Source organism: Carassius gibelio, chromosome B5 (assembly GCF_023724105.1).
Source record: "Carassius gibelio isolate Cgi1373 ecotype wild population from Czech Republic chromosome B5, carGib1.2-hapl.c, whole genome shotgun sequence".
Lineage (NCBI taxonomy): Eukaryota > Metazoa > Chordata > Actinopteri > Cypriniformes > Cyprinidae > Carassius > Carassius gibelio.
Genome location: NC_068400.1, coordinates 19392921 through 19405945, shown reverse-complemented (window position 1 = coordinate 19405945; position 13025 = coordinate 19392921). Strand labels below are relative to the sequence as shown.

At 36.6% G+C, this 13025-nt stretch overlaps 2 protein-coding genes across 2 annotated transcripts in view; both read right to left on the bottom strand.

The window, feature by feature from the left end:
- Nucleotides 1-13025, bottom strand: part of LOC127958874 (uncharacterized) — an 88315-nt gene that overhangs the window by 35028 nt on the left and 40262 nt on the right. The gene's annotated exons all lie outside the window — the stretch shown is intronic.
- Nucleotides 976-1777, bottom strand: LOC127958891 (pro-MCH 2-like). The gene has a single exon (XM_052557936.1). It carries the CDS (start codon nucleotides 1711-1713, stop codon nucleotides 1339-1341), a length of 375 nt encoding a protein of 124 aa, XP_052413896.1. The 5' UTR covers nucleotides 1714-1777; the 3' UTR covers nucleotides 976-1338.

Below are 13025 nucleotides of genomic sequence, written 5' to 3'. Positions count from 1 at the left end.
AAATCAGTTAAAGAGTTATGAGGGCTGGAGGAAAAGTAATTTGATGTACAGGAGTGTGGCACTAATCAAAGCCATAAGGTTAAAGCGATTAGCCAAGTGTGTGTGAAGGAAAGAAAAGTCTGAACAAATGCTGCCAAAAGGGTAATAAATTCCTTATAATGACAAAATGACGTAGAAGTCCACAGACAAAGGTTGATTTACCTTTTGTTGCATGGCAAAAGTTGTACTCACAGAGAGATTTCATTCACACGTCATTGACTACAATTTGGAATTCTGTCCATTAATGTTGTTAAACTATTTAGACAATGAAAAATCTAACACTCCCCTTCACTGTTCTGACTAACAGGGGTAGTCCTGCCCCCAGACTCTCACCATTTGAGCCAGGCAAAGCATTTCTTTAAAAATGCCTGGCCACAGTGTTTAATTACAACCACAATGTATTACTGATGGATTTTTTATTTATTCATTTATTTATTTATTTTTTATCAGTGATACAGAAAACAAGATGGAAAGTGTCATTGTTTCATAAAGTAAAATCAAAGGCATTAATGTCAGCCTTAAATCTGAATGAGATTGAGATTAATTAGATGAATCTATCAAAATATTATAATGGATAAATTAATTGAACTAAGTTATGTAATAGTCAATATTCAATCTCACTTTTCCTTTAACAACACACTTTAACACTTGTGAACATGAATAATGACTATACATCTGTCCGTTACCTAAACTGCTAGTCCTATGTAAGTGGTCTTTGTAAATTACTCGCTAAAGCATAAAAAAAAAATCTAAATAATGTTTGATATTTGGATACTACTTTGATACTTGTTTACAGTAAAATATAAAATGTTTGGTTTCATTTTACACTTTCTCATCTGCTAAAATTAGATTTAAGTCCGCGTAAAATGAATATGGCATGATAAAATATTGATCTTTTAAACTATGATAACTTTGAACTGGTAATTTAGTGAACATATGACTTGTAGTACGCTCTGCATTAAAAGCTAACATTGTAGAAAATATTTTAATTTGGAAAAAAATTCATACTTAATGCTAAGAACAATCACTTTTACCTAGTCAAAAATTTTTGGTATGATCAGTGATCACAACACCCTCAAATCCCATATTCAAATGGAACACAAATGAAAGAGAAGTATGAAAAAGAAAGCTATTAAATTAGAACAGACAAGAACAGATAAGACCTTGGTAGAATAATCTTTTCAGCATTTAATAGCATCAGCCTCATTAAATAGCATCGAGTTTTACATCCTCTCTACAAGCAACACTAGATTAAATGAAAGTGAATCTGATTTTATTCTTTCCGTCGTCCCAGAAGACCTACACCTCCCAACATGGTCGATACACTCTTCCCACCATGCACCTCATGGTGTCCTTTTTGATGATGGCGATGCTTGGGCTCAGGTCTGTTCCAACATCTCTGCGCTCTGTACTGAGAAGGCTCTCGGGGGGACTGAGATGAGGGAGTCCTCTGTTCAGAGATGTTAGGGTTCTCAGCAGATTGGAGTCGGCCACCACGATGATCCTGGAGTTGCCTGGTGCAATACCCAGAGATTTCTCCTCCAAGTTCTCGCTCAAGCCTTGCAGATCTGGCTCTGTGTCTTCAGCTTTGGCCATGGGGATGGCAGCAGTTCTGAAGTAGCATTCGGACAAAAGTGCCACAGTGATGAGGACGGTACCAACAGAAAGCTTCATTCTTGATCCTGTGTTTCTTCAGTGGTTCAGCTGTTGTCTTCTGTGATGGCTGGTCTGATAATGGTGAAAACTTTGTCCATTTTTATAGGCCTACCAGCCATTGTCTGCAAATGTGCCACGTTATCCTTAGATTCACCATAGTTTTGGTTTCTCGTGAGTATGTGTCTATTTACAAAAACACAAAAACTCATTGAGAACCTGATGAGACCACTGACATAGCTCAAGTGTTTTGTTTGGTGGAAAGTTGATTAAGATTTCCTACAATGTGGCTTGTGTTCAGCATGCAGACTGCAGGGTTCCATTGAGTGGGCATTGTAAGAGGGGATATAATTACAGAATCCTCACACTTTGAAACAATATGAGAGGATTATAGACCTGTTGAAGAGTCCAGGTTAATAATAACTGTTTTCTCATTAGAATCACGAGACAAAGTCATCAAAAGAGGCTCTAGCCTTAGTAGATCAAAATAATAGATCAACACCCAGCAGGAGGTTGTATTATTACATTTGGAAAAGTGCTACTGATTCACGACAGTGTTGCAGGTGTTTCAATTTGTATCAAGCATCATGTCAGTGCAGCATGAATGGGGCTCCTGCTGGTAAATGCTGCATGATACAGAGAACATCTATACATTCATTTTACTCTGAATAAACTCACTGAATGAACCACACAAAAACATTTATCATGGCAATGCAGGTGATTTGTAATAAATTGGTTGTTGTATTCTAGTATTCTAGTACATATAATAACTAAAGTTTTTACCACTTATAATTTTTACAACCAAAATTCCAAAATCAAATCCAATATCCAAACGAGCAGGTTTATATTAACTGCAGGTTTCAATAACTCTTTCTTAATTTGTCAGAATTTAATCTTCCATGTCTAATGTACACAGTATTTTCTTTTTCTATCCTCTGATTTTTGATCTAGCTCAAAAAATGTATTTTTTAAGACTTCTATATTGAAATGTCTCATTTAAAAGCATAGTAGTCTCAGAATTGTTATAAATACAATTATCACTTTTTGTGTGTGTGTCTGTAAATTCAACTTTATTTTTTAAGACATAAGACCTTCTTCTGGCCCTTTGACTGGCTTAGTAATTTTCTATAATGAAAGGCCATGTCACATTGTACTGTTAAAGCGGAAGTGTCAAAAATAATTGGAAGCAAGGCCTCTAATAGGACATCTAATAGAACAAGAGAATCTTAAGTAAGAGATTATTCAACTGTACAAAGTGTTGGGCTCGTTGAGAAGATGAAAGACTGCAAAATAATAAATATACATTTTTAAGGCAAATCTTTTATATCAAGGACTACAGAGCAGAACAGAACATCCAACAACACCAGAGAATATATAAATTTATCATTTAGTGGCCAATTATTTATTCTTCATTTTTCCCACCCCATTACTGAAATGTATATATGATGATTCATATCTTGCCAATATACATTGCCCTCCCCAATAATAAAATATATGAAATATATGATGATTCATATCTAATGCATAAACATTAAAGGTTAGTTTAAAGTGAACCACTGTATAACTCTTGCATAATTTCTCTCTTCTGTAGTGTGTCCACAGTGTAGTGTTTGATTACCTACCAAACAATAATTTCCAGTGAGGTGAGCAAAGAGAGCAACTGTGAAATAATAATGAGGCTTGGAACCATAGGAATAGTGTAATCACAGTTGGGATAAGAAAGGCTGGTTTCAAACAAGATATCTAAAATGGGAAAACATGCTATGCTCATCTGGTGAGCATTAGGAACAAGGTGGGTGGATTTTACTATTAGATGGTCTGTGGGCTCGAAATGTCCTCTCCTCTTCTTTTGGGGGATTTTGAACATGGCTTCTAGCCACCACATTTCCTCTCCCACAAGGGTGCTGTATATGGCAATATGACGGAATTTACTTTCTCACTCAAAAATTCAATGTAAAATTGATTGATTGTGCAGATGTTCTGTGATTAGATATTATTTACTGGTTGTTCAAGATGCAGGAAACATATTATTCTCTTGAGAAAAAAAAACAAAACACTTTGTGAGCACAATCTTGTGCTCTTTAAATGGATTCCGATTTGCTCCAACACCTATTCCAAACCTGTTTATTTCAAAAGATTTTCTGTTGAACAAAAAATATGATATTTTGAAGAATGTTGGTAACCAAACAATTGAGGTTAGCCATTGACTGTTACCACTTGTGACCAGAATATTTTGTTGTGCATCATTTTCAGTCACTGAGTACTACTAAAATGTAGTAAGACCATAGAAACCAATCCAAACCCGTACCTTGTGTAGTGATTGGTACTCATGTCACCAATGGCATTGTGATTTTTGCATTACGCGTCACTTAATATGTGGTTATGTCTATATCAGATGACCATTTCCACATCACCAGTTTTTTACTTGGCAAAATGAGAACACTCCCAGCCAGGGCTGTTTGATAGTGATTAAGAGATTAAGTTGGGTGTTTCTTTGGCAGAATTATGATATCATACGGAAAGATAAATTGTTGCTTCTCTGAAATTAATAAGCTGAATAACCTTATTATGCATCATACAAATAAAGACACTTTATTTATTACCTGACATCAGCTATAAAACATATACTGATAATATACAACAATCCCAAAGTGATATTATGTCCCCCATGATCGAGTGAGCAGTCCAATGGTGGTGACTCTTTCCACTGATTGTGTATAGGTAACAATACAGTGAGGAAAAGAGCAGAAATTCTATTCAACAGTCTTGAATTTAAAGGGCTATGAGATGCTGATCTCCTGGAGCCCCAAAGGGTCCTAAAATCGGGAACATACAGATGATTGGCTCTGATCACGGCCAGGTATTTATTTTTTGGACCGACTTTGGTAACACGCACTATGTTAAAAAGGCCAGGGACACAAAAAATTTGATTGGGACCTGACCTTGACCTGGGTGACTTTTTAAAATTTGGACCCAAACCCATTCCCTCATCTTCCTGGTTCCTCATGTTCAGGCTGGAAGACCCCTTGTCTCTGTTGCTGTCTCTCACCAAACAGGCTGGAGACTCAGAAAAAGGAGTGTCTGCTGAAATGGTTGAAAAATACCCCATTCTGATGAGGAGGAGTTTATACTTTTTTTTTTTTTTTTTTTTCATTTCAGTTCTGTGAGTGACTTCTGGCATCAGAGTGTGGAACTCATTTGCATAGTCCTAAACACAGTTAGAAAAGCGTCCTGAAAGTTTGGTATTACTCACTTTGGCGATGTTCTGAATGCATAAAGTCCAAACATGATGTAAAAAGATCAAACTGGTATGAATGCATTCATTTGTCCAATAACAGCCATTTTGTGTAGGACGTAACACTACACATAGCTGCCACCGAGAATGCCTATTTCTCTGAATAAGTATAAAATGTGTTGTAGTTTGCATCAGTTTCAAGGCTTCAAAGCATAGTTAGTATGTATTTGAATGGATCATTGTGGCCTCACTTTGTTTCATCCACTGCTTCTGCATCCTGAGGTCCTAGGGAATTTTATGGTGTTTACAGACCAACACCACAATCCAATCAAAATGAATCATACATAACTCCCATACTGTAGTTAGAGAAGGTTTTGGAATGTACCGTTCACCTAGCAACCAAACATAACACCTTAACACCAGGTTTTGAATATCCGCATGGAAAGAACCTGTATGTAGATATATGCGCATATATGAAACCTATATGCAGTGTATATGCACATATATGCTATATGCACATATATGCTGCATATATATGCATATATGTGTATATACACTGCATATATGCTGCATATATGGGTATATATGCCACATATAGGCAAAATTGAGGTGCATATATGTGCATATACAGGAAATATAGGTATCCTGTATTGCTTCTTCATATCCACATATAAGCCCTATACATAAAAGATATGTCTTGTAGCTAATGGCAGGATCTGGTCATTTTGTAGCTCATATCTCATTTTTGACTGTCATACATGATGCCTAGCTCATATTTTCTATTATCAAGGCAAAAACTAAGAATTAACGAAAAAAAATTATACAAGAACTTTAGTATGTGCAAACACGTGAAATTGGTATCACATGTAATTAACATGATATACAGAGCCGGACAGTAACAGAGTACATTTACTTGAGTACAGTACTTAAGTACAATTTTGAGGGATCTGTACTCGAGTATCATTTTTGGGGAGTACTCACGACTTTACTCAAGTGCATTTGAGAGGCAAATATTGTACTCTTTACTCCGCTATATTTGTATCCATAACCGTAAGTACCCGTTACTTCTTTAGCCACGTCCACATGGAGACGGACCCCCAATCTTTTTGTCCCTCGTTTCAAGAAATATCTGCGTCCATGCGAAACCATTGTAGTATACATGCCAGACCAGCATGTGGCGCTGTAATTCTGCCACAGAGATACACTTTAAACGGAGAAGAAGACATGGATTTGCTGATAAACCCTGCACGTGGTACACAAACGAACATGGAACAATACATTTATTAATCCATGTTAATGTTAGTTGATAAAAAATACAATCGTTCAGTGTTTGTTCATGTTTTTGTTGCCGTTACGTGATGTAGTGGTCTTTGACTAGGGGCGAGATGTGGGCTGATGACGTTATATTTTTTAGAAAATGTACGGATTCGATGTCCGGATGAAACGCAAAGGCGCCGTTTTCAAATATATCCCATTTGGACCCGGTTTCAAAACATCGGTTTCACTCTTCCAAAACGCCAGATCCGTGTGGACGAAAATGCCTATCCGCTCAAAAATTTGTGAGCCGAAAAAATAAATACATCTCGGACACCCTATCAAACTTCATTGGATAGTGCAGGAAGGAAGAGGAAGAGGAAGAGGAAGAGGAAGAGGAAGAGGAGGCGGCGGAGGAGGATGATGAGGCGCGTCATGACAGACATTCAAAGAATAATAAAGATATTTATTTTTTCTGTTCAGTTTTTTGTCTTATTTTTGTTCTTGTACTATTTGATTATTCTTGTAAATACATAATGTACATTTCTATATTTTGGACTTTTATTTATGTTGCCTAGCAGCTATGGTTTTTAATTTTACTATTATAGGTGAAATATGTACCTATATATGTATGCACATATATATATGTACATATGTGTACATATGTGTACATATATGTACATATGTGTACATATATGTACATATATGTGTAAATATATGTACATATATGTACATATAATATAGGAAAACGGCCAATTTTATATATGTCACATATATTAAAAACCTATATTGAAACATATATGTATATATTGGTTTTTTCCATGTGGGCAGGATAAACTATTACTCACATTTTCTTCAGGATATTTAAAAAACTATTTATTGAACATGTTTTTAATCATGTAACATTTACTTTCTTAACGCTTGATCTTATTCTTATGTTAATTCTTCATGCTATTAAGAAGCATTATTTTAAGAGCTCTGTGTGTATATTTTGTGCTTATAACTGATTTTTGGGTACAGTTTTATAGTAACATTATTTTAAATTATTTCATATCCTGACTGGGTTACCCAGAACTCAATGGCAAGTCACGCGAAAGGTCCCCAGCTCATTGTGGAAACACCATATTGGTGGCCAGTACGGGAAATGATTGCTATTGAGTTGTTAACAGGAGCTAGGAGGTGCCAGGAAGGACCACACGCCAGAGTGACTGGGTCTAATGTGGACCAGGGAGGAACAGTGCTACCTGACCCAGGTTACCCACTCTGGTTTAGAATCCCTCCTCTCTTCAGTGTCTCCTTTGCCTCCTCCATTTACCATGAGCCTAGGTGGGAAGGCCTGATTTAACATAATTTATTTCCAAGACAATGTTTTGCACACGGGAGGGGTAAACTACAATATGGAATATAAGTGTGGCAAATCCTGAATGGGCATGGACTTCTTTCCCTCACATGCCGTAGGCTGGGGGAGGGGTCTTTGTGACGATGCAACATAAGGGACATGGTTTACCACTCTGTATAAAGCAGTATATTGGTGTATCAGAGTTTTAATAGGTTTTACATGTTTCCTTGTTGATTTTGCTCCTTTTAAATGTGTGTTTTTGTCTTTAAAAACTGAGACTCCAGTCATGTGAGAGATCGCATGACTGGGAGCAGGAAGTAGCCTCTCCATATAAAGGAGCAGTGTGGCCTAAGAAAGAGGCCTAACACCTCACCCAGGAAGTGGGTTATTGCCTGTGTTGAGAAGGAAAATTTTGTGGAGTTAATTACCAACCAGGTCTATTTTGCACTTGCACTTTTGAATAACACATTAACTGAATTGTATATACACAGTTGGACACTTGGGTCTATTATGCACGGATTGCTGTTGGACTATTTTAGGATGAACTGATAGACTCTTAGCAGTCTTGCTATTTTCAATACCGTGTTGTTTTTGTTATGTCTTTTTTTGTGAAAATAAACTGTTGTTGTTTTATATCAGCCGTCTTTATGTCTTTAATCTGCTCACCCTAAATATATATATATATATATATTAAATTCATGTTCAAAATTTATTCTGGCAGATGTTGATTGAGCCATGGGCATTGTTTGGGGAAAATCCTGAGTGAAAACCCTTACAGTCATTTCTTCTAAAAAGTCCCTGTCCATTAACACTTGATTTAGCTATACAAAATAAACAAATCTTACTACTAACTCTATGAGGCTCAAAGTGAATTCTAATTATGAAGAGAAAGGGAAAGAAAGCAGGAAGCAGATAAACATGATGGATTTTCCCTTGACTGTTGATGGAAAAATCAGTGAGAATGTGGAACCGAATCATGATGACAGATAAATATAGACAGACCAATATAGAGAGAAACAAAACAATGGCACAATGTTATAGTTTTCATTTACTTGAAGAAAATGGAAAAAATGTCTCTGAAGATGAGGTTTTCACTGGCCTCTAACACACTATTATTTTTCTATGTTTCAGAAGACCGTTTCTAATGTACTGAATCTGTCTCAGTGCATTGTAGTGCATATCTCAAATTCTGAAGCTTATGGAGGAGAAAATCTCACCTGCATCAAATTTTGTATACTTTTGCATTATTCTTTCATTTTGTACTGAGTTATGCTAGTAGTGTTTACAAACATAATTTTAAGATCATTAAAACATGGTTTCCTTCACATGGAAAACAGTGAATGTTTCTGAACATAATTTAACACACAAGCATATTGTACAAGAGTATAATCAATCAAGGAGTTAAAAAATGCATAGTCCATATTGCTTTCAAGATTTTCTTTTAGATATTGTTTCCAAACCTGTTTTAATGTGAAAATCACTTTAAAAATCAAATAGAAATCGATTGTAATAATTTTAAATATAAATATGTAATGATAAAATCTCCCTAATCATCGGGAAGAAGGAGGCGGGAACAAAACAAACACAACATTTTTATCAGCATAATAAGATCCAAATAAGAAACACCTTAACACTGCATCAGCCATTTAAAGTGGTCCTATTATGTTCTTTTACAAAGTCTTGATTTTGTTTTGGTGGTGTTTTTAAACATGTTCTCATACTAGGTTGTTCGAAAAACATATTATTTTTCACATATTTTACATTATTACAACACCTCTCTCCCCAGTCTGGTATGAATGGCTCAAAAAGTTCCTGTATCAATGAAAGCCCACCTTCTAAAATACGAAGTGTGCTGTGATTGGTTAGCTGGGCCAGTCTGTGACTTGCTCCACTCTGCGCCTGGTCGGGAAATGTCATGCCCCTTACCATTTGGTTTAAATATTGCATCAAAATCAAATCAATTTGAGTGAGATTTAAACCCAGATGATTGTAACCACTCTAAGTTTGTCTGCCTTGGGAAAGCCAGCTTTTCACCGACATAGTGGTGCCTTCTCTAGTGCAGCTCAACCAGGTATCTTCCCATTCGTGAAGTGATATCACAAATCCCGAAAATATGTGTTGTAGTCCAAACGAGTCATTAGTTGTAGTTTTAAAAAAATGATTATTGTTAAATAAAATATCTCCTTTTGAAGTGGACTTTGAGCTTTGTAACTTTGCAGATCTTTTTTTATGCCCAAACAGCTACATTACAGAATAACTCAAGTTAGAAAAGTGAAAAAGTATAATAGGGGCCCTTTACGTTTTGCAGGGACAAATACTATTCTTATTTTCTTCTGAAAATGTAACAATCTAGTTCAAATGGCTCATTTGTCAAATTGATTTGTTAGTTATGGAGGTGCAGGTACTGACCCCTGCATATCAAGGCATGTTATGGTTACTGTTGTCACAACAGTTATCAGTATGTAAAAGAGTGTGTGTGTGTGTGTGTGTGTGTGTGTGTGTGTGTGTGTGTGTGTGTGTGTGTTTGTGTGTGTGTGTGTGTCCTGGGCAGGTGTTTAAGGTTGTTTTTTGGCCATTTGAGGACAGCTGCAGGCCATATGCTCATAACAGACCTGTTTCTACAACTGTAAATTAAGGGTGGAACAGTTGAAGAATTTTAACCATGCTCTGTTTGTCTATATCCAACTGGACTGTAACCTTCCCTCCGGTGAACATAACTGGAGCAGGGCTCTGCAGTCTGTTTAGAGATCAGATTAGCTCATGTTACTGATTATAATGTAGATTTTAAATGTCTGTAATATTTGTGTTACTAGCTGCACCAAACCCACTTGTTGTGTTTGCCTCCACCAAACTACACAACACAAATATAAATGCTTGCATGTAGAATATTTTTTAAACTAAGACCCAGCCAGTTTTCTTGTCTTTCTCAGTACTTCTCACTCTCTATTTTCGCTGGCACCCTGAGCACAGCACCTAAAGCAGTTTGTGTGCTATAGAATCAGCCTGTTAACAGTCTTACTACCACACCTCACTATCCCGACCATAGAAATGAGTCCCCAAGGTTGTAGACTCTGCTCTGAAATGTGCACACCAGCTGACTATATCAGTATCTGCCAAGCAAAACACAAGACCATGGCTCAGGGGCCTAAGGAAAGGCAACTTTTGAGCCGAGACAGTGCTTCTCACAGAACCTGAGCCACCAGTCAGCCCATGGCAGCAGAACTTTGTTAACACAAAGAAGCAGGCTGCACTGTCGTCCGAGCTGAAGTGTTATTCCAGCTAGGTGAACAATAGAGCTCCCTTCTTCATGGGATGAATAGTGCATATTAACAGTCAACAAATTCTATTATGTTCCTGAGATCCATGTGCAGCAGTTTGCTAAAAGCCAATGCAAATGGAAATGAGCAAAGCTCATTCTTTTGCCTTCACATTTCATACACTTTCTGATTATATCTGAAGAGGGAAATACACAGCTGTGTCCTTTAAGGGTGAAATAAAATTTTCAAAAGTTACAATATTTTAAGAAGTATGTGTTTTGGCAGCTCCTAATATTTTCTGGGTTTTATATAATAATAATAAATGTGTCAATTCTGACATTTCAGAAACAATGAAATTGTAAAAATAGTGTTGTACGGTCCATAGTAATTTGCATAGTAATGCTATCCCGGAGAAGGTACCACAGTAGTTTAGTGAAGTAATAAAATACTTTTCCAAGTTTAAGTTTTTCCAGTTTGCTCAATAATGTTTGTGTAACCTTCATCGGGGGAATCCAGAGACTCTAAAATCAAAAAAGAGGCATATTCACAGTAAAATGCCCATTCAAATTGATTGAAACTCAACTCAGTACTCAGTACGGTTTTAGGGCATATATTTTACATTGGACAACAGGTGTGGACTCAACATAGTACAAGAATTGTTTATTGTACAAAGGTAAACAAAAAAGTCATGCTTACAATCATGTTTTTGAGGATGACGGAATGCCACACATGCTGTCTTTATTGGAATCTGCCTAATTTGACAATTTAATACTGATGCAGTACAATAGAGTTTAATTTGACTAATGGCCTTTGCTGTTAACAACAAAAAAGCTGTTGAACCTATTTTGTACGGTGCCCGTAAAGTGACTTGTTCAGTTTACTTAGTTTTGTCGTGGCCACGAAATAATAACTTGTGGGAATGTGATAATATGTCATGGCCATGAGATATTAATTTGTGGGAACGTCATATTATGTCGTGGCCACGAGATCATTTTGTCGAGATAACGACATCCTTATGTGATGCTATGCTATGTGCTATGCTACGAGATGCTATGTTGAGGGAACAACATCCATTTCTCATGGCCACGACTTCTTATGTTGAGGGAACGACATGTTTTTCTCATGGCCACGAGTGTAATGCGCAAACAAACCTGCGTGACCATAGCAACCCGGGATTATCAGAGATGGATTCATTCATATTTTATCTTGAATTAAGTAACCACAACATAAGGCCACAACATAATATGACGTTCCCACGAATAAATATCTCATGGCCACGACATATCATCATGTTCCCATGAGTTATTATTTCGTGACCGTGACAAAACTAAACCGAACAAGGCGTTTTACGGGCACCGTAATTTTGCTATCCTAACTACACTGAAAAAAAGATACTTTGGACCAACTTGCAAAATGCCCTTATTTGTTAAATATGCAAATGTAATATTATTATTTCACAAATTGTATGGTTTAGTTAAAACCTAACGTTTTAATTTCATATTAATCAAATCTTTAAAGCCACAAGCCCTAAACTCGGCAGAGACCTGGGCCCTGATGTCTAGTTTGCTGAGGGTATTGTTTTTTTTCTCTGACTTGCTTTATATTTACACCCCAAAGTGGAATCTTCTTTATCTGTTTCCCTTGTACCTGCTCCTTATCTCTGGAATTCTCTTCCACATTCTTTATGAGAAAGTGATTGACTACTTTTAACTCTACCTTTCATTCCATCCTGATGATCCAATAATAGCTGCTAGCATCTCAGCATATCTGACAGACATTTCTTAACAGGTGAAGTACCATCACCTGCAGCTCAACCTTGCCAAGACAGAATTGCCTGTGTTTTCAGCAAGTCCATCACTTCATTACAATTTCTCAACCATAACTCCTTCAAGGACAGCCAATAACCTTGGAGTTGTGATTGATGTTCAGCTTAATTTCTCAGATCACACTGTTAAAATGGCAAAGTCCTGTAGGTTGCTTTATACAACTTTAAGAAAATCTTTATTTCAGAACATTCTTCACAGCTCCTTGTTCAGGCTATTGTTTTCTCCAGGCTGGACTATTGCAGTGCTCTCTTGGGAGGTCTTCCAGTCAGTTGTATCAAACCTATAAAACTAATCCAGAATGCGGCCACAAGATTAATCTTTAAAAAGCCAAAAATTGTATGTCACACCTCCATTCTTCAGTTTAAACTGGCTACTATTAGCTGCTTGCATAAAATTTAAGGCATTGATGTTTGCCTATGAAA

Excerpts from the sequence above, each read along its gene's own strand:
- LOC127958891 (XM_052557936.1), bottom strand. The coding sequence starts at position 1,713 with ATGAAGCTTTCTGTTGGTACCGTCCTCATCACTGTGGCACTTTTGTCC.